Raw genomic sequence first — 23,011 nt, forward strand, 5'->3', positions numbered from 1 at the left:
ACACCAATAAACAGGGTGGGATTTACTTACAAACTTCCATGTAAGACTTTAAGTACACATTAAAGCTATACTGGTCATACTATTACAACAGTCTCAAATACCAAACATATTTCTATCTAGTCTTTTAAAATTATCTGCTTCCTCCTAATCAAACATTTAGTACAACAATTTGTGCATCACTCTACTATCCATATTCCTTCAACCAAGCAATGTTAAACTCACTCAACCAACGCTGAACTCACGTAAGACATAAAGATATCCAGAGCTGGTGTCTGAACCATAGACATTCTCAGCAGTACAGGTGTAGTTGCCTTCATCCTCACGTGACACTGGGTCAATGACTAGGTTGCCATTACGCAGGATTCGCCGACGACCACCTTTCATGGAAATGAGCAATATTAAAAACTGAATTATGTTACTATCTCAGACTTCCCTTCTCATGTTACTAGTAGCTACTTGCCCAGGAAGGCCATGCTATGTGCAATTAATGCTTTTGGGCAGCATAACACCTAAGCATATTATTTGTGCTGCCTACTTCCAGACAGTATTATTCAGCAGCTAAGGATGACCCACCAGAATTAAAACTGAATTAAACTTTTCACAAAGAATGACAATTAAATCCCAAGGTGTAATACACAATAATAAACTGCTAAGGATGAGGTGCTTGGGAACATCCTTGGCTGCTGATAATATAAGCCTCACCACAGTTCAACTCACCATTGCCAATTACAAGTCCGCGGTGACGCCACGTGAACTTTGGCCTGGGTGCAGCTTCAGGGTTGCATACCAAGGTCACATTCTTGCCTTCTGCTGCATACATCTCGCTCTCTAGGGGTTTCTTTTGGAATGTTGGGGCCAGTTCTTCACAGCGAAGGTTAGAGGTCAAAACTTTATCATCATCATCATCATCATAATCATCATCACCATCCTATGCCTGTTCCATCATAATCACTAACCCCATTACTATCAGCCCACCCAAGTTCCATCACCACCATCAACTTAACCTTGTTTCATTATCATCCTAATCCTATTTCCCATACATAAATTATGCTGATAAATATTGGTAAAGGATGTACAACACCCAATTTTTTTGGGGGGAAGATGGGGGGGACCATGTTTGCACAGAAGTCAGAGGTCATCATTACTATCACCCAAATTGTGAGTACTTTGTATATCATCACCATCACCCTGTCTGTACATCTCACTTAAAATGAATATTGTGAAAAGGATCTAGAAGCAGGAACAGAAGTATCATATGCTTTTCTGCTCCCATTTCTGGATATTCCCCAAAGTACTTAAATCTGTTTTACCCAATATTTCAGTGGTAAATGGGGTGGGTTAATAATGCTGTAGGAAGTGGCAATGCAACTTCCTATCAGAGAAGTCAAATCAGGTTTGGTTATTTTTTATTACAAAGTATGTTTCTTGCAATTACAGCTAAATTAATAGTCATGAGGGAAAGATTGAGGTGCAAATTAAAGCATCACTGTGACATCATTATAGAATGTATTACTTCACATTTTAAATCAAGTTCATTAATTCCAACTTAAAATATAATCTTTAAATTAATTTGTCACCCTCATTTCTCCAAACCTCACTAAACCTTGGACTGTGTGAAGTAGAATTACCTGATATTTTTTTTCCTGGACCGCTAACCAACCAACAAAATGTACTAAACCAAACAAATCCTTTCACAAAACTTACTCAGAACCTTCAGCTGGGCAGAGGAATAACTTGATCCTAACTGGTTTGTTGCCTTGCATTGGTACATTGCCTCATCTGCTTCTTTCACATTCTTAATCTTCAACATACTATCCTGAAATTGCAAACAGTCTGCGTATTATCAGTGCTAGTAGTTAGGTGAAAAAAAAAAAGTTAACAGTGCATGAATGAATATGGTTCTGAATCTAACCTCTTCATACACAAACACAGCTTTTGATGCACGAGTATAATAGTCTTTTTTTACTATGTTATTCTTGTGGTAATACATGTACAGTATTACATTTTAAAAGTTAGATGCTGAAAACAAAGTGCAATTTAAAAAGCTGGAATTACCTCCAAGAAAAGCAACATATCACTGATATTAGGAAGATGAATCTCATTATACAATCATTCACACAAAAGACAATTTCCATTTTCATCTCACTTACCACAATATCATAGCGTGCTTGTTCATCCTGATTCAGTTTTTCAAAAACAAGTTTTTCAGAATTCCGAAGCCACTGGTAATCAACGTCAGGGATGCCAAATGCCTCGCACTCCCACATAAGGTCAGCTTCCTCAGCAATGAACTGATCATGAAGTCGGATGGTGAAACTAGGCTTGGCTGCAGAGAAAAATCATGTCGTTCATATCATACTGTATAATATTGTCTATGAAGGCTCCACCATGCTGGCATGCATTGGCCTTTATCACATAATGGCAGCTCTTCATGCTGTTCGATCTCTGGCAGTCTCCCTATTCAGTCCCCTTATCTCTGGGGTCACACTCTATGACCAAGTCCAAAGTCATTTTCAGTCTGCCTCTTGCAACAAAACCTCTGATATTCACACTTCTCACCTTCTGCACCCAACTGTCGTCCTCCATCCTCTCAATAATGCCCAAACCATCTCAATCTACCCCTTCTCATCCCAACATAAATACATTCAGGTTCCAAACTTCCTCTCAACTCTTCAACCACAATCTAGACCCCTCAGGGCTTGCATTGATGGATGCACTACACATCCATCTAATTATTGTCATTTCTGTATGTCTGAGCCTATGAATATCTTCTTTCTTTGTTGCCCAGGTCTCATTACCATACAACATTACACTCCCACCACATGCTGCATACAGAGATCCCTTAGCACAGAGGGAATTTTAATGAAGATTGGATTACTGCAAGTGGATATGATCACTGCGAGGGTCAATTAATATCATCTTTCTTATGATGTAGGTATTCTCAGTTCACTGCCAAAGGAAGAAGAAAACAACTCAAGTACAGTACTCTAATATGACAAAGATTCCTAAACCCTTTCAGCTCAGCTGATGGCCATGTGTAATATATGCCTCATAACTAAAGCTCATCAAATTTCATGCAACCACAACTTAGTATTGTACAGTACAGTATTCAAGTTGTGAGAAAGGTCCAGTCCCATCAAGTGAAAACAAACCAGTTTTAGAAACTCCAGTAATCCTTCCCTTTCACATCCTGCCTACCTACCACTCTGCTGTCATGCCTACCGTACCTTGGATACTGAGAGCAATGCTGTTTTCAATGGCCACCCGAGAGTTCTGAGCCCGACAAACATAGTCTCCCATGTCTGAGGGCTCCACACTGGGCAGGATCAGGACCCGGTTATAGTTTTCCATGCGGGAACCTCGAGGCAGCTGTCCACTCCGTCGCGTCCAGTTGTATGAGGGCACAGGGCTGGTTGGGTGGAAAGAGGGTAAAAAGTTAAACATTCTAATCCAGTGATGTACTTATATTACCGTATTTTATTCTTACAACCACTAGATGATTTTATTTACTTTAGGACAGACCTCTAGTACTGAAGGGCTTAATGAAGGCTAAATCTAACTCCTTCAAATCTCTCTAAAACTGATTAAAATTACCTGGTGGTAGCAATAATACAATATTAAGTACTGGTATGTCACTTGAAAGTTGGTTTGAAACAGGGATGTGTCATGTCTCCATGGTTGTTCAATCTGTACATGGATGGGGTAATAAAAGAGGTACAAGGTAGGGTAGTGGATGTTGGAGTGGCCCTGGTGAGAGAGGATAGTGTATGGAAACTCCCTGTACTGTTGTTTGCAGATGATACTGTGTTGTTGAGTGAAGACGAAGGGGAGCTGCAAGGCTTGGTGGATGAGTTTGAGTGTGTGTAAGAAATGGAATCTAAAGGTGCATGTAGGGAAGAGTAAAGTGATGGTCTTTGAGAGAGGTGAAGTCAGTGAATGTACAGCGAGGTTGGATGGTGAGGAATTGGAAAATGTGAGTACGTTTAAGTACTTGGGTAGTGTGATGAGTAAGGATGGAGGTTTGGAGGGTGAAGTGCTTGAAAGGGTACAGCAGGGAGGAAAGGTTGCTGGTTCTTTGAAAGCAGTGATAAGAAACAGGGAAGTGAGCATGGAAGTGAAAAAGTTACTACATGACAGTATTGTGATACCAACTCTAACGTACGGAAGTGAAGCTTGGACATTGTTGGAAGGACACAAGTCAAGAGTGAGAGCAGTGGAAATGAGTTATTTAAGAGGAGCCTGTGGAGTCACATGGAGAGACAGGCTGACAAATGAGGATATAAAGGAGCATTGTGGTGTTGATGTGGATGTGATAGGAAGCGTTATGAGGAACACACTGAGGTGGTTTGGCCATGTGGAGAGGATGGAGGGTGAAAGACTGACGAAGAGAGTGTATGTGAGGGAGGTGGAGGGGGGAAGAAGGAGGGGGAGGCCGAGGATGAGATTGAGGGATGGGGTGGAGAGGTATATGAGAGAGGGGGTGTGTGAGTTGGGAGCAGGGCAGTGAAATGGCGGGGGACAGGGCGACTTGGAGGCGATTTGTTTGTGGCCACCCCAAACAGGATTGAGGCATCAGGCAACAGATAGATAGATAGATAGATGTCACTGGAGAGAAAGTTAATGCCTTTTCGTTATATTCTGGGTATCAAGTTCGAGCAGACAATTTTATTCACTGTAGTAGAGAACCCCTACACTGGAGGGATTAAAGACAGCCATCATTAATCACTTACCTACAAGTTAGTGTTTCCTATGCTGAATTAAACTGTTTGGTAATTGCATCATTAAAATGAGACATCATCATAATGACGGGGTTGAAATGATCTTAATATTGAATAGCAAAAACTTGAGGATAGAGGTAAGTTTAAAATAATGACATTATTTGGCATGTAGAAAGACTGAGGTCAAAGTTGTGGGAAAAGGAATGGGTAATAATATAATAATGAACTCATCATGTATGGGTAGTTTAGAATTCTTGGGAGTTGACCAATGTGGTACTGAATATCAATGACACAACAACCTACACTCAGCACTTGCATTGTATCTGGGAACCATGTGATACAAAATCAACAGTGAATTGAGTGCTGGGGATAATGAAAAACTTATGTAAATGTTCAAATCGGATTTTTATATTCCATGCATTTTTTAAAGGGAAAAAATGAATATTAGATTTGTAATAAAGATGTCTCTTGTGCTACTGTATTCTTATTTTCATAACTCTGGACAGAGCAGGCACTAAAAGGCGAATGTTGCATACTAATAGTTATATATTTATGTATTTTAAAAAAGGGGTACTCAAACAAAACTCACTATCCAAATGCAATACACTCCAGTCTAACATCTTCTCCTCTGACTGGGGCCTCAGGGAAAGCTTTGGGGAAGTTGTTGGCAAACTTCAGCTGTTGATAGTTGGCTGGAGAAAGGAATATTTTAATAAAGGTTACAATACTTTTTTCCTTGCTAAATAAAGGTTTGTCTTAAAAAATGTATAAAAATTGCAGTATGTATAGTACTGCATACAGTATACAGGGTACTTACAATCCCTTGTGAAAAGTTGGTACTGGTGTACTATGGTATTTAGTCATCACAAGGAAATTATTTTTACCACAACTGTATTGCATGATATCAGTGCAAAATCAAAACTAATTACTATAAGTCTGCTGTCCTCGCATTCAATAATAACTCTGTAAAACTGTTTCTACTTTATCTCCAGAACTGCTGTTTTGGACTCACGGTGAGGGGATACTTGGAGACTGAAGAAAGGCCCATTCTTGCCAATGCCGGAGACAGTGGACTGGACATTGCATGAATAGTTGCCCACATCAATAAAATCCAGGTAGGAGAAGTAGAGATTTCCATCAAAAGAAACCATTGTTCTACGATCCTCCTCAACCAAGTTTGGGAAGTAGTTACGAGCCCAATAGTACCGAACATCTAAGGGAGATTGAGGGTTTATTAGCAACAGTATTACTACAAAATTTCTACACACATTACCATCTTGTACCATCTTCATTTTTGTCATGCACCGAATAGCTATGGTCTGCATACAAATGCAGGATATATTTCTAGCCACTGATTTCAGTGAGGAAATATAAAATTCTTAAGAAAGTGAATTTCCCCACGAGAGTGGACTTTAAGTCCTGGCACCTGTATTTGTTGGAGAAATATAGAACACTGAAATTTGCATGGCAGTGAGGAAAAGTAACTGCTGACTGACCTGGAAAATGTTGTGGAGGGTCACAGTAAATGGCCTTGCCCCAGAACTGATTGCCAGGTTCACTGGAACGTTTGAGGTTGAACTCGGCTACATAGGCAAAAGACATCTGGACACTCTGGGATGTGATTGACCCAAACTTATTGGTGGCACGGCAGTGATACTTTCCTCGGTCCTCAACCTGGCAATAAGGAGGGATGTGGAAGGTAAAAAGTGTGAATGCTGCGGGTAGGGTTGTGAGAAGCAGACCGAAGAAAACCTGGGATGTAGTCAAAAAGGATGGCCTCTGGGATAAGGGACTGAATAGGAATGCCGCCAGAGGTCAAGCAGGGAGGAGAGCTACCATTATGTGACCAAGGCTGATGCATGCATGCATTTTGGAGTCATTATTCATTCATTCATCATCCAGTTCTGTGTTGCCCCATGAGGAGCATAGGAGCCAGAGGCTAGGCAAGTTGGTCCTGACATTTACGATGAGAGTAATCTACCTCACTCATCCCTGATTGGCATTATGTGAGCAATAAACCCCAACCACCCCTTGGATATAAACCTGCCCAGGCTCAATCCAAATGGAGCGCCTTAAATACCCACTAAAGCACTAGGTGCCATAATTTAGTTATATGGTTACTACCTAGCGTAGTAAATGGTTTTCTGGTGTACAGGAAACCATTTGGCTTGTCGTTCAGTGTACAGTCACCTGCAGACAGAGGGAAGAGGAAAGAATGAAGGAAAGAAAGACAGAAGAGGAAGGAAGGAAAGTAGAAAGGACGAGAGGAAAGGGCAGTCACCCGAGAGCAGCACTACATCGAGTGAGTGGATGGTTAGTGCATTTTATATATATATATATATATATATATATATATATATATATATCATTGAAGTAAAGAATTCTAATTCCAGAGCATGACTGCAAGAAGAAATCAATCAAAATCATATGAAACTGTAAGATGTGGCATGACTGCTTACAAATTTCATTTGAAGTGTAACACTGTAGTCTGATGCATTTCTTTCCATGCTAGGGTCTCTTCTTACAGTACCACATACAGTAATTATTTTTCTGACAGATCTCACACTGTCCAGCCACAACCACACAAGATTCACAAATCTTGGCAACACCAAGTGACTGACCTGCTTAGGATTGTTGATGATGAGTGTACCCCCTGACACAGTGAAGCGAGGATCAAGCAAAGGATCTATAGGTTGTGCTACCAACTCCTCATTTTCATAAGTTTCTTTGAACCATTCGTATGTTGGATGTGGGTAACCCTCAGCTGTGGGTAAAGAGACATGTGAAGGCTCATCAGTAATGATTATGTGGCATTGGAAGGGGATCAGTATCTCCTTACAGTACCAGCTGTATGGAAATGCTGTGATATTCTGGACCACATCCCTGACTTACAACAGTGCCTATTCTGAGGTAGTAGATGGGTGGCTACCATTGACCCCAGGAGACAATACCAAGAAAGTGAAATCTGGCTGCAAGTTTAGTAACTGGCCACACACTCATCACTCTTAGGCAAGATACATTCAGCCACAAGTACACTCACTCAATGATCTTTTTAGTGACTGTGCATAGAGTCAAAGTCCTAGCTGAGACTCTCACAGTGTTATAAATCTAATTACACATTTCAAATTTCTTTTCTTCAAACAGCTTCCAGCAACTGTTTGGGAGTAATTGGGTGGTTTTGGCAATTGGTTATACCTCCAGTTTATAGATAACATCAGCTGTACCATGGCCAACCCAATATGGAGATTCCTCAAGAGAAACATGGCATCATTGTTAGATTAGATTAGATGCCTATACCTGTATAACAATTCCTCATATTCTGGCCCTGCATAACCTCTCACAGCAGATACTAACCAAGGCACATAAAGGACATACAGTACAGTTGATGGTTTGGCATCAAAGCAAGTCAGGTATTGCTGCTCTGATCTCTATCTGTCAGTCTATAACCAGACGCCATGGTCCCATAAGGGGTGGCCGACTGGCCGTTTGTCTTTGAGTTAGTTGTTTTATGGGGAGGGGCACTAACCCTCTGCCAACCCATTTGTTCACACATAGGGAACACATGTTGGTTATATGGCTACCACCCAACATTATAAATGGTTTCCTGGCTTACAGGAAACCATTAGGCTTGTCACTCAACGTGAAAAGGAAAGATTAATGGAATGTGACAGGAATGATGAGAGAAATAGGAAGAGAGGAGGACAGACACAGAAAAAGAATGACAAAGGCAAAGGGTGACATAGGCAGCATCATATCAAGTGAGTGGATGATGGTTGCCACCAACTACCACCTCTGATCTCAGCAACAGTAAATATTGTGAAATACTACAATTCCTATTATCTAACGATGCATGTTCTCACATACTAGATACAGTACCATATTAATGGAGGCATATGTAGTACAGTGCTGGATACATGCGTTATTAATGGCCTGGCGTCAGACCAAGTCAGATATTGCCTGTACTACAATTTCTCGTAAAATGGCCCTACATAATTTTCTTACACCATACAGGCTACTAACCAAGACACATTATTGACACATAGTTGATGACCTGACGTCGAACCAAGTCAAATATAGTGTCCTCTGGTTGATGGACCATGACAGGGCCACGTGGCACCTTTTCTGGGTCCCTAAGCACCAGGCCATACTCATGGTCTCGCTCAGCTGCCTCATCCACCAGTAGAGCAAGTCTGTCTTTTGGGACCTCACAGATGTACAGGAGGGGGTCTTCTCCACTGACCATTAATAGACCCCATTCCTTGTATTTTTCTGCATAGCTGTGGAAGAATTTCATAGGAGTTGAGATTCAGTCTTCAATAAGAATTTTTAATATATGCCAGTACTAGTATATGGAGGTTTCCAGTGAATGCTGAATGCTGTCAGAATTTCAGAGGTTACTTATACTAGGACTGTTCAATAGCCTGACAAACATGTTCAGAATTATAGTACTGTATTTATAAAAAAAAAAAAAAAAAGTTCCAGTCAATACCATACTATAACAAACTGACAGGTCTTGAAACACCATCCAGAACTACAGCACATAGCATATGCTGTAACAGTATTAGTACAGAATGACTGTCACAATACCCCTATTAGGCCCAAAAACCCCACCAAAGAATTAGTATGAAAAAATGTTTTTTATGTTTTGTCTCAAAATACTGGCTTCATATATGTGTCCAGAAATAAAAAATTAACTGCACTACAGTCAGGTCTCACTATATGTCTGTCTGCAGTGTGAAAAACAGTTATAACAATAAACAAAAAGTCAGACCTATTTTGGAATAATGATGGCTAAATGATCGTGAATTTGCTACAGCCATGCCTATCAGTCAGCTGTGTGTGTGTGTGTGTGTGTGTGCCAAAATGGCCACCCAGTGTTTAAATTCTCTGTGATCGTCTGCCTTTTGTTCCATTTTGTGCATGAAAGACCATTGAAACACCATTGCAAATGCCAAATAATAATGCTCGTGCACAACAAATTGTGTTGTGTGCAGTATTAAGTGCAGTGAGAACTCTGTGTGTGTATGAAACTTGCGATTTGGAAATCATGTTTGGCAAGGTTGCTACCCTCAGTGGGAAGTGTGGTGTTAGTGAGGGTGCTGAGGGGAAGTCTATAATTATTTATTTTTATTTATTTTTTTTTAAGGTTATGTGGTCATAGGCCCCCTCGCTATCACCATTGAGCCCATGTTATGTTGACCTTGTTATACAATAAATTGCCATACACTGAGTTTTCACTTGATGTGACCTCACTGTATAGCACAGCATGACCAGTCAGTTTTTCCACCATACCTGTAAGCAAGAAAATTTTTTCGTGAGGTTGATCCCTGATTGGGTAATAGGGCCTCCATCATGTCTCCTAAGGAGGTGCCGTCACCTTGGTTCTCCCAAAAGTTAGGAGTCTTCTGAAAGGCTGAGGTATACCACTGGCGTTGGAGGGGATCATTCTCGTGAAGGTGACGTGTTAAGAAGCCATGCTCTTCCTTGCTGCTAACACTTACCAGGTCAGAGCCTTCACCATAAGCCTAGGGTCAAGATAGCAGAGTTTAAATTTTCAAACAAGGTGGTCATCCATACACTGTAATGAGTATGTTGGCAAGTAAAGTACTGTACTGGTACTACATTAGAATTCCATACTGAGGGCATGATGACAAGAATACTTACCCAGCTCCTCGACATATAAGTATACACACCAAAAAAATACAAGAGCATAGGAACTACAAGAATAAATGTTACATTACATAATTCAACATTCATCATTCTGTCCAATTTCCGTAACACAAGTTTCATTGCATTCATTAATAAATACTTGCTTTTCTTATTTCCACCTAACAACTCCTTTATGATTGAACCTGACCGTGTTCCTTTTTCACCTTAACCTCTTCACTACAAAGGGTCATTTTTAATAAAATACGGTGGTCTGATGTTACCAAGAGTGTGGGGGAGGGGGATCATCAATGTTGTGAAGGAAATAATGGTATATACATATTTCAACTTTGATATTACAAGGTTTCTCTCATAAGATACAGTAAATACCATAGCCTGGCAGTAGCAGGAATGCAGTACACAACTCCTCATCATAGTGAAAGGATTAACATTACCCATTTTTTCTGCCAAATGTATGAAGGAGTTTGACATGTGTGAGGACTCCTGTGTCTCAGGGAATGGACTATATAATGTGGGGATGGGGAGGGTGAGGGAAAAAAAAAAAATCTTTACCCACCTGACATTGTGCCCGAGCCTGTTCCCTAGTCTTGACTGGGGAACGAATGAATTTGTAGCAGGATCCCTCGTTAGATATCCAGTTTGTTGGACACTCCTGCTCGGGACCCTCCTCAGTCAAAGGGTCCCCAATGATTGTGTTGGTGAGGAGAGGATCCCGGCCCCTAAATCGGGAGCCAGGTACTTGTATGCGTTGGTTGTTTAGTAGGATCTGGCTGCTGGGGAGCTGCTGAGTGCTGGGTAAACGATCATCTGGTGTGGTTTGTAGTCTCTGTCCAGCCACCACCGTCAGCAGGCATAAAAATACAATCTCTCTTGTTCTCATAACTGCCATCTTGTCATAACCTAGTAAAAGGGGAATGTTTTATACATATATATCAGTAACACAGTTTGAGAAGACTGTCACAAAATTAATAACCTGGTGAGATGGTTTTATATATATATATATATATATCAGTAACACAGTTTGAGAAGACTGTCAAAAAATTAATAACCTGGTGAGACGGTTTCATCAGTAAGAAAAATTACTGACCTAGTGACTGAGGATTAACAAGAAATAAAAAGTAAGTCAGCACTGAGACTAAATATCAGCTGTTAAACTGATGTTTAGGCATCATTACTCAGTAGATTATTTTGCCTAATTTGAAACGATGTAGACAGTTCAAAATCATGTATAATTTTTGTTGAGACAGAGAGAGAAAGAGAAAAAAATACTGTAGAGCAGTTCCTTTACCCTGTTGTGTCTGGCATAGCAGACCCATTGACCACAAGGAAGCAGCTGCCTTCCTGTGGAAAACAGTGCCTTGGCAAGATGCTGGGAAAAAGGAGGAGGCATAGGCCCAGAGAGGATGAACTGTGTATAGGAGATATGTATGAATAGTGCTCTACAACCCAGACTTTAACTACACTCAACCCTCGGCTATCACGGGTTCCGCTTTAGCGTATCTCGCTATCACGCCTATTTAAAAGCTACCCAGATACCTTTATCATGCACTAAATGCCTGCTATCGCGCACCGCAAATGTTCGAAAATTTTAAAAAGGCCAGGCTCCAGTGCTCCGCCCAGCCAACAAAAGCTTCACTCCGTGATTGGTCGTGTGACGTCAGCGCCAGCCGAGCGCTGATTGGCCGCCCGACCGAGTCTTCTTCCCGCCAAACCATTCAAGTGCGCGCCCTCAGACCGTGAACAGTGATAGCGAGAACAATAACCTTTTTTATGATATGACCATGGCCAACGTACCCCCTCCCCGTCCCCCTACCATCACCCAACATAATGCTGCGGCACCTGGCAGGGAAATAAAGCAGAGGAAGAACCAAAGTTATGCAGATAAACTGGAAATGTGAAACTTATAGAGAATGGTGAGACCAAGCGAAGTGTGGGGAAGAAACATAACATCAATGAATCAACTGTGAGGGGTATTTATAAGAATCGTGATCACATCATAAAACATGCTAATTTTTAGACTATTATATATTAATATGTGGTACAAAAACTGTATCTTAGGGGTAAATATTGAGGTCATGGCATCAGTTAGAATTATTACCATAAGTTCTTTAATTCGGCTATCACGGTTTCGGCTATAGCACAGCCATAGCGGGACCAATTGATAGCTGAGGGTTGAGTGTACTGGGTAAATGCGGTTAAGTTCCCACTTGGAAGTGTTGTGCAAGGCCAGCTACTAGTCCTTGGCCAATGTCACCCCCATGAGAGTAGCTACTGTATCTCTCACGTTGATGGTAACCATCTACCTACAGCCTTTTTCCGTGCTTAACCCTTTAACCGCGGGTATTGTTTTGGTCTGACTGTCCTCTCCCGCGGGGGTTTCAGCCAAATGTAAACAAACCTTTAAACCTTAATAACTCTGCACAGAATAAAGCTAGAGAAAAAAATAAGGTACCATTAGAAAGTACTAACCTTCAGCTTTCCATTGATGTAGGTTTCATGACTTTGTTGACTTTCACAGGACGGGGAGAGCCGTTAGAAGTGAGGGGTGTGAAATAACTATTTTACGCCCCACACACCAGTACCAAATGCCAACCACTCTCTCATAATAGTAATATAAACATATATGAACACTGTACATACGATAAACACCCACTCTGTGTTCACTGAGGTAGGTAAAAGGCACTTCCCTGCGACTGCGCCCGCTCTTCACTGCGGCTGCGCCTCACTTCACTGCGGCGGCACCCGCTCACTGACGTTTCATGCGATCTTTTCATTCTTTCTAACTTCTAATATTATTTTACATATAATCTGGGCAATATACATTATATTTACACTGCACTTATTACTATATTGCGTCACTGGCGCATCACAGAATTACATAAGTGCCGCAGAATTCCACAAGTGCCGCAGATTCTCTTATTACAATATCACTTATTATACTGGCCAATATTTCCTTTTTTTTCTAGGCAAAATATCCCTTATTACTACATTATCCATAATACAATTACAGTATTGGCAAAGCACGTCACTGTCGCATCACTATATATCACTGTCACTTTCAGTATTTACTCAGAGAGTGGTACTCGGCAAAGCACGGAGTTACACATAGAGCGACTTGGCATTCCAGGCACTGGTGTGTGCTCATTTTTCTCGTCCTAGGCCTCCGTGTGGTGGTAGAACATACTCTGCAGCGGCCCTGTGACAACCTGCCGCCTGCTGTAAGAGGCAATTTCACAAGCTGGTGCCGGCTCATGTAATTGCGGTACTCAAGATGGTCAGGTTGTGTGTCAGTGTCGCCTCGGGATCAATGCCGTCACCTGACCAAATCGTGAAAGTAGCTGCTGCACGACAGTCTTGGAAAACTGTCTCAGTGATGGTTGCCTTATGCCCCCGACTTGTGTCTTGTAGAGAATGAAGGCGTTGAGCATGCACATATCGAGCATGTGCAGGCAAGCCTTCCTGTACCATTGGGTGTTTCTCCTGAGACAGTCGATTTCACCAATCATCATATCAGACTTATCAACAAGTCTCATATTGACATTGTAATCAATGACGGCATCAGGCTTCATGATTGGCTCTCCCGTCCTGTAGCTGACCTTCCCAGTTCTCTGCAATTCCCCCTTGTGGATGGTGCTGATCATATTCACGACCTTCTTGTCATGCCACCTGATCGCAAGAAGCTTGTCTGACTTCTTCAGGTGAACATCTCCCCTGGATGATGATGATGCTTCGGGGAAACTAGGCCACTCTTTCCTATTGCTCCGTACAGTGCCAACAGTGCCAATGCCATGTTCAGCAAGGTATTTGGAGAGTTTCGGTGCTGTGTAGTAATTGTCTGTGTACAGCACATGATTACCACCAAAATACCTCTCCATCAGCACTTTTACAACGGAGCCAGAGAGACCAAGGGGGTCTTTCCTGTTCACATCCATTGTGCTAGCAGAGTAGATGACAAAATCCAGGATATACCCGTCTCACAGTCACACAGCACAAAGAACTTTATCCCAAAGCTGTGGCGTTTGCTGGGGATGTACTGCATGAATTTGAGACGTCCTCTGAACAATACCAGGGATTCGTCTATGACGACTTTCTGCATAGGCCGGAAAAATCGCATAAATCGATCCCTAATCCTGTTGAGAAAATCCCTCACTTTCCACAAAGGGTCAGTTTGGGACGGGTTTGCATTGTCAGCGAAGTGCAGGTATCCAAGCAGCTGTCGGAACCGATCCCGTGACATATACTTCCCGAATATTGGGATAGTAGTAATGTCATCCACGAGCCAGTACTCCTCCAACTCATGTCTCTTTATATGGGGCATAAGAAACATTAGGGCAAAAAAAACCATACAGCTCTCTGATTCCGACAGGCAACCACGACACTTGCTTTGGTGAGCCAATAGGTCCCAGCCCTTCTGCTGCACACTGAGCTGCATACCTATTGGTCTCATGGCTGACATGCTGCACGATTTCATCATCCATGAAGGCCAGGAAGTAGTCAACAAAGTCATCTCCTGCGTTGCATGGGAAGGCAGGCTGTATTCCAGCATTTGTCATATCAAACGGTGGATTGTGTGGCTGAAAATCTGCACCGTCAGACCAAACAAATGCATCCACTTGCCCTGTGCGTGGTTCAGTGACAGGGGCAGGTTGCATTGCACTCGTTTCCCCGTGAGGAGGAGCTGAGGTGGAGGCAATGGCTGAGGCAGGAGGCAAGCGGGAGGGGGGTGAGGCAGGAGGCAACGGGGAGGGGGGTGAGTGCGGGAGCGGTGAGTGGGGGGGTGGCGAGGGTGAGGGAGCTGAGCGGGGGGCAGGCGGGGGGGTTTCTGACCTGGTGCGTGGTGAAACTTGACCCTTTCTACCCCGCTTATCACCTCGCTTATCGCCCAGCTTTGCCTTCCAACTGCCACGCATCCCCTTTGTTCTAGGCCTGCCTGCACGGCCTGCACGGCCTGCCTTCCCTCGCTTTGCAGGCTTTGGTAATTCGTACTCCTCAGATGATGTAGACTGAGGAGAGGGCACGACAGATGATGATGATGATGTGAGGGCAATAGGGCTAGGGGAACGGGAAATTGATGGGAAATGCTCACTAGGGCCTGGTGTGGGAGACGTGAGCCTGCGCTTCACTCCCTTCCCACGTGTAATACCAGATTTGCCCATAGGAGCCTTTCCTTTCCCAGAGTAAGTTGGGGGTGGTGGGGGGGAAACAACACGATCACTTTCATCACTGTCACTATCAATGGAAAATGGTTCACCACCAATCACTGCCAAATCATTACTGCTTGCTGTGAGTGTGTCACTTTCACTGCCACAATCAAGAGTAGTACATACAGTTTTGTCCAGCTCAGTTCTAATTTCAGGAGTGCTCAACCCCTTCTGCCTCGCCGTCAGCAGTTCCTTTACCGGTGTAGAGGTAGAGGGAACACTAGCACTAATCATTGTAGAGGAGGAAGCGAGCGACGATGAGTCGGGACGGAGCACCATTATCACACACAGAGCTGGACAGATACTGACTGCTGCAGGTCAGGGCAGGGGTGGGGGGGGCCCCCTCGGGGTTGGAGGAGGGAGGTGTGGGATGGCTGGCGTGAAAGAACTCGACAGTTACTCTTGCGTGAGACACTTTGCGCGCCAGGAAAACGCGCGGTGTTCAAAATATTCACGATTATTCCAGAATGACACTCGCGGTTTGGTCCAGTTTTGTCAGTGTCATTCTGGAATGACACCCGCAGTAAAAGGGTTAAATAATGTGGCTAGAACATATCTTTGAGTATGGTAATAGTGTACATTTGTTATCAGCAGTTATTCACTTTCAAGGAGAAGAGTGACGCTACCAATTCCATACATTATTCCTAATGTTACTCCGTACACGTATTTCACTTATAACTACAAACCATGACTTCTCACCACTACAGCTCATAAATACAACCTAGCTTTAAATATCAGTAGGTTTACAGTGCTCCATGGTACTGCCTGCATTTCTTGGGTTGATAAACAGTCATAACCATAACAGGTGGCGAGTAAACAATGAGACAGCTACATACTGTACTTTCTTTGCTTCCCGTATTCATGTCTTCCTCATATTTGCGACAAGAGGTGGCTCTTGATTGCTTTACCTTGTCCTTATGGGATGAAAAGATTCAGATGCATTCACTCTGCTTTTAGGATTCAGTTCAGATTTCGGAGCTGATACTTCCTCAGCAGTAAATTTTGAGTCAATGATGAATGGGGGGGTGGGGAGAGTACCATATCTGAGTATGATAGGCCAATGGTACTGGTAACTATTATCATCATCAACATCATCCGGACCTCCTTTCCCACCCTAGGGCAGGTTGAGGAGTAGCAGTGTCCAGACAGCCAAAGTTTGCCCTGTTCAATGGGCCACACTTCCAGTCACTAATCATTCAAGCCCACAGAATCCTGGCTCCATCTGATAGGCCAAAACAAATTCACCATATTCTGTAGCTTCACATTACCTATCTGATAGAGCCAGTCCGAATGCTGTCATATTAAAAAAAGGGTCCCAAACCCCTGGTCACGCCCTTCTCCGTACAAAATTCATCCACTCAGCTTGATCTCTTGTCAGTCCCTTAGCCCCACCATCTTCCATACCTCTCCTCCTCACACACTCATCCACCATATCCTTCCACCTTCTTGGCCTGCCTCACCTCCTCCATCCTTCAAATTCACTCAGATATACCTTTTTCTCCACTCTCATCCATTCTATCCACATGACCATACCATCTCAGTACATTTTCTTCAATTCTGGTGTGCACAGACATCCTCACTCCACAACTTTCATGAATCATATTGTTCCACATCCTTTCCAGTCTGTGTACTCCACATACATTTCACAGCAGTCCCATCTTCACTGCTCTTACTCTTGACTTTTCATTTTCATGCCACACCATAGTCCCACATCCATATGTTAAAGTTGGCACTAACACTCCTTCATGTAAATCTTGCACAGCTCCAACACTCAAGCATGTTTCTTATAAAGACCCTCATAGCACCAGCTACTTTCCTTCCCCTCTTTTCAACATTTTCCTCTTTTTTCTATCACTGTTCCCAGGTATTTGAACTCTCACTAATTCCAGTCTATATCCATTCCCTGTAATATCACACTGGGAGTCACCTTCTCTCTCAGTAACCATCACTTCACTCTTTTCTACATTTACTCTCAAGGCATGATGCTCACAGACATCTACAAAACTCAGCACTAGTCTGCTAAGCTCTTGTCCCGTAATTTTGCAAGTAGCACTGCACATCAGCATACAACAAATTTGAGATATTCCATCCATCACCAATCATTACCAGTGCCATCTTTCTCTCCATTACTCGTGTTTTTATTTCTCTCATCACACACACACACACACACACACACACACACACACACACACACACAGTAAAACCTCGATATAATGAACTTCACTAGACCGGAATTCGCTTTTATCAGACTCAAGGAGCTACCGGACTATATTCCTATATATCGGAAAAAGTCTGATAAAGCCAGAAGCAGTCCGGACTGCCTGACCACTTCAGCTGTGTTCACCATAATAAGGTAAATAAAACACATGTTTATCAGTGTACAGTACATTATTATTATTTATATTATACCATTTGATTAATGTAGTGAAGTTACAACACATTACAGTACCTCAATGGTAATCAAAACAGTTTAAAAACCGTTCATGCGATCCGGACTAATGTCTGATATATCAGAAAAAGTCCGGATTAGCAGGGGGAAGTCCAGGTGTTGCTTTTATCGGAATTTCGCAGTTTTCGGAATGGTTTGGGCCCCAATTAGTCCGTTATAGTGAGGTCTTACTGTATACGGTATGTATTGAACAACCATAGGGACATCATATAACTTTGTCATACACCCACGCTGATCATGAACCATCCACTTAGATGCCCATATACCCTTAAACATGCCCCATTGCCATCATTAAAACTCTCAACGGCACCTAACAGCTTACCATCTACACCTTACATGTGCAAAACCTTCCACAATACTGTATGTCTTTGTCTACTTTATCATATGCTTTTTCCAGATCCACGAATACCATAAACACCTTATAGTCTTTCTCACAAACCATCTCCACAATCTGTCTCACTCCAAATATTTGATCCACACATCCCATGCCACTCTTAAAGCCACCCTGTTTGTCAGTAACTAGGACTTCTGATATCTCTCCTACTTTATAATAATTCTTCCATATACCTTCCCGACAACACCCAATAGACTTATGCCATGATAATTCTTGCATTCACCTTGGTCACCTTTATTTTTGTACAGGGGTACAATCATTGCCTTTTTTCACTCTGCTGGGAGTTTCACTCATCCATGCCTTCCTACATATCTCCAACAGGCACTTCGTTCCATTTTCTGTACCATACTTAATCATCTTTGCTGCTTTCCGATTTTTCAGCTGTTTCACAGCATTCTTTACTTCTGCGAGTGTCATGTTTCCTGGCATTGCATTCCTTCCCTGTCAACCCCCCAAACCAGTCATGTTCATGGTCGCTTTTGCTCTCTCCATTCCCATTCATTAGACTTTCAAAATATTCTTTCCGTCTGGTCCTTGCTTCCTCCCCATGGGTTAACAATGTGCCACTTACATACTTCACACTTTCCAAAGAAAGTTACACAAAAGGAAACCAAAATCAATGCTCTCATAGTGTAATCAGCTAATTATCTACTGGTACATCACCCTGAACAAGACACGTTGCATACTGAGCACTTTTGGTGTTGCTGTGTGGTGAAGGTTGGCATTAAGTATGCCAGTGGTTCTCTTCATTCATCAACCATGAGTACTTTAATTTCCCTCTTATCACTTCTAAGGAAGCATGTTTTGGGGATAATTTATTACTCAGATGTACCATGTCTCTGACTTATTAAGTGTAAGAGACCATTAATGTACGTAGTAACCCTTCTGTCATTCATAACTACTGCATTTTATCTCGTTGCTATTACCAGTACATTATGCTCAATCTTTCTTATAGATTCATGGATACTAGTACTACCGGTACTATACTTGCTCTGCATCCCACACTGTATGAAATGCAGTACTGGAATATCTGGTGTATTAGGCAATTTTGGCTACTATTGATCTGTCAAAACCATATGTTAATTTCCCAAAATTTGAAGTGACTAGCTATACATTACATGACAGTACTGTAGTATGAATGATTGTTATAAGCAAGACAGGTAATCAAATTACTTAATATGTAAAATACTGGTACTGCACTGTTATATATATCACATTACCACTACAGTGACAACAGTTTATTGTTATGGTTAATAGCAATATCTAAGGTGGGCAAGTGAGCACTGCACTACACACAACCTGTAATGTGTGTTTGATGCCGATAAAAAAAAAAAAAAATATCTTATCAGTCTCTCCACTTGAGTAGTACTTGATACTCAAGAGGTGCTAAGTGGGATGGAGTGGTGTATTATATGACTTGGTGGTACCCAGTGATAAGTGTTCTTTACTTGTTCTAGCTAGTACAACACAATACCTCATCTTTGTCTTGCAAGTAAAAAAATATGTTAAGTATGAGATGCAGTGCCTGACATGAAGTACCATATATACATTGCTGAATAGGGTAGTATGATTTCTTCAAGCTTTATTATAGCCTGTATTATTATTATTACTACAATAGTATAGGTACAGTATAAGGCAGCATGGTTTCTCCAGGCTTTTATTATGATGGGTACAGTAGTTTGAAATGGTTTCATTTTATATCAATATTCAATGACACCCTTCTTCTCTGGCAAATCCATTGCCAATAACTCCATCCTCCTCCTTGAGGTAACTAATTAATTCACCCTGAGGAGCATTAATAACCCAAGGGGTCATTTGCGATGGAAGAGTCATAGAAGAAAAGTGTTAGCAAATGATGGTATATAAACAGAAAACACTTCAAAGTACTTGAATTAAGTTGCGGCGTCTACTAAATATTATCTCAAAAATTAGTTGACCTTGATTTCTGCGGTTGGGTAATAGATACAGTACACCATGATGATGCTTGAAACTACTCTGCATTAATTGTGAGCTCGTTGATACTGCTGGGGGCTTAATAATGATGGCATTTTACAACATTTAAACAGTCTAGCATTGGTGAACCTTACAAATACCCGTTTACTTCCAGTAATTTCCTCTTTCACATCGTCGGCTACTGCGCCGTAATTACTCACTATTTCGTAATGTACCATACTGTTCTGAAAAGTCATTTAACCCTGCTAATAAACGGCATAGGTTATCTATGCTTTGAACAACAGGATGACTTACTATCATGGAAATTTTAGCCGAGTCCCCCATCAACCCTCGCCACACCCAGCCAGGCGTTGTTTGAAAACATGCCTCGTCCGAATGCATGATTTTGAGCAGTGTTTTACATTGCCATTTTAAGTAAATTATGTCTGTTCTGTTGTATAAGGAATGGCATTTATTGTGCTGCGGTACTCAAAAATTTATTTAAATGGTCATAAGCATTTAAATATAATGGAGAAGTATTGTTATATCCGGAAGTGCAGCGTATCTTCACGTAAACGGACGAGTTTTTGCAAGAGCACCACAGACTCGACACATGCTTAAAAAATCCTGCACGTTTGCCCGTTCCAAAGCATTTTGTATGTGACGACTTTTGCTCTTTTGAAGTTTGCCAACAAAAATTATAATTTTTACGCTTAAACACAAGTAAAAATAATCGAGAATAAAAAAAATGAGTCAAAGTTGAAAGTAGTTAAGCTTGTATTACGTCTCTTCAAACGTAAGTCTTGAGGAATGTCCGGCAATGTTAGTTTTTAAAACGGTGCTATACAGCTTTATCTGTTATTATTTTAATGTTGCAGTGTCTCCTATCCCGACGGATCCCATTCAGAACTTTTAGGGATCCTGAAAACAGCTGATAAATGGACACATTACACCAAGCAAACCTCAGGTAAGGTTGTTTAATTTTTTGGTTGTATCCATGTGGCTTTGCACGTTTCTTATCATTTTCCTCAGCGATTTATTCAATAGATTACACATCAGCAGTGTCGTATATGTTCAGTCTATTGCCAGACGTCTTAATCCCTCAAGGGGTGACAAAAAACAAATCACCTTCATGTCGCTATATCGCCTGTCTCACTGCCCTTCTCCCAGCTCACACACCCTCTCAAACCTCCGGTTCTGTTATCGTTTCAACCCATAATGAAATCTATCCTTACTCATCACACTACCTATTATGCACTCACATTTTCATTTCCTCCTCATCCACCCGCACTGTACACTCTCAAAGACCATAACTTTATTCCCTACATCCTCCATTGGATTCCGTATCTTACACACACTCCATGACTCATTCACAAAGCCTTGCAGTTCCCCTTCATTTTCACTTAACAATACAGTATCATGTGCAAACAACAGTACAGGGAGGTTTCCAAACGTTGCCCTCTCTCTTTAGGGTTGCTCCAGCATCCACTGCCCTACCTTGTATCTCTCGTATAACCCCATCCGTATACTGGTTGAGCAGCCATTGAGTTATGACATCTTCGTTTTAGTCCAACATTGAGGTAGGAAAATTCACTCAGTTCACTATCCACACGCACTGCAGCCTTAGCCCCCAGATACATACACATCACGGCATTCAGCAGCTTCCCCTTTACTCCATATGTTCTTAATATTTTCCACATTCCTTGTCTATCCACCCTGTCGTATGCTTTCTTGAGGTCTATGAAGACCGCATACAATTTCTTTCGCTTCTCTGGAAACTTTTCCACTGAAGACCTGAGAATGAAAATCTGATCTAATGGAAAATGTGTCGATATTAAGGCGGTATAGGTAGCAGGCAAGGGAATGTAATATGCTAAAGAAATTGACAAGGGAAGAGGTGCTATAAAGGCCTTTGTCACTTCTAAGATGATGAAATCGTCTTGTAGGAGCAGTAGTTGAAGAGCTAAGGTTCATGAATCATGTCGTCATTTAGTGGAGCTTAATTTTAACTCCTAGACGACGAGAAGCCAGCTGAATAAAATCGTCTGGTGATAACAGTAGTAAACAGTTAAAAAGATCCCAATCGTTATCAGAGGGTTAACCCATTGGCTTTCAGGGTTCCTGTGTGAGGGATTGTCCTGGACGGGTACTAAGCGTACTGTCTGTAATGATGTGTTTTTAAGGCGACTTCTCGTCGTAAAAACACGAGCACTGGACGGGGTCCTTTGGCTAGACCGGATGTAATGCACTAACAAAGGAACAGGGCATAAAAAGAGACAGTACACCGAATCACATCTATTGCTTAAATTCTATCCCTTACAGCGCTACATACACAACATTTGGTACACAATTACACAGAGATACAACAATACACTTATAATTGGATCCAATCTACTTTTGCACAGGGCACAGGGCAGTCAGGGATATGGGTTACTGTTATTGAGGAGAGATAACTCTGCACTGCGATGGTCAATCGAGAACACTGGTCGTGCCACTGGTGGATAATAATAAACGGGGGAGTCTCACTTATATTCACTGTGATTGGGAGTCTGTGGGGGGTATGATACTATAATAAAGGTAGAGTGCGTGTGGCGACATCCGACACCGTCACCTAGTCGCAGGGAAGCACTTCATTAACCTTTCGGCTCGT

General features: G+C 42.0%; 1 protein-coding gene across 1 annotated transcript in view; it reads right to left on the reverse strand.

Annotated features, from left to right (window-relative positions):
* Cont (Contactin) overlaps positions 1–23,011 on the reverse strand; it is a 187,067-nt gene that overhangs the window by 15,425 nt on the left and 148,631 nt on the right. The window contains exons 5-16 of the mRNA XM_080283189.1: positions 10,942–11,285; positions 10,011–10,243; positions 8,739–8,995; positions 7,340–7,482; positions 6,215–6,392; positions 5,731–5,931; positions 5,308–5,410; positions 3,228–3,409; positions 2,151–2,326; positions 1,705–1,816; positions 718–861; positions 243–377 (exon numbers count right to left, since the gene is read on the reverse strand). Of these exons, the coding sequence (XP_080139315.1) occupies positions 243–377; positions 718–861; positions 1,705–1,816; positions 2,151–2,326; positions 3,228–3,409; positions 5,308–5,410; positions 5,731–5,931; positions 6,215–6,392; positions 7,340–7,482; positions 8,739–8,995; positions 10,011–10,243; positions 10,942–11,285 (2,208 nt within the window). The remainder of the gene's footprint in view (positions 1–242; positions 378–717; positions 862–1,704; positions 1,817–2,150; positions 2,327–3,227; positions 3,410–5,307; positions 5,411–5,730; positions 5,932–6,214; positions 6,393–7,339; positions 7,483–8,738; positions 8,996–10,010; positions 10,244–10,941; positions 11,286–23,011) is intronic.

The sequence above is a fragment of the Coenobita brevimanus genome, chromosome 96, assembly GCF_032717465.1.
Source record: "Coenobita brevimanus isolate Jiangsu-jjx chromosome 96, ASM3271746v2, whole genome shotgun sequence".
NCBI classification, from domain to species: Eukaryota; Metazoa; Arthropoda; class Malacostraca; order Decapoda; family Coenobitidae; genus Coenobita; species Coenobita brevimanus.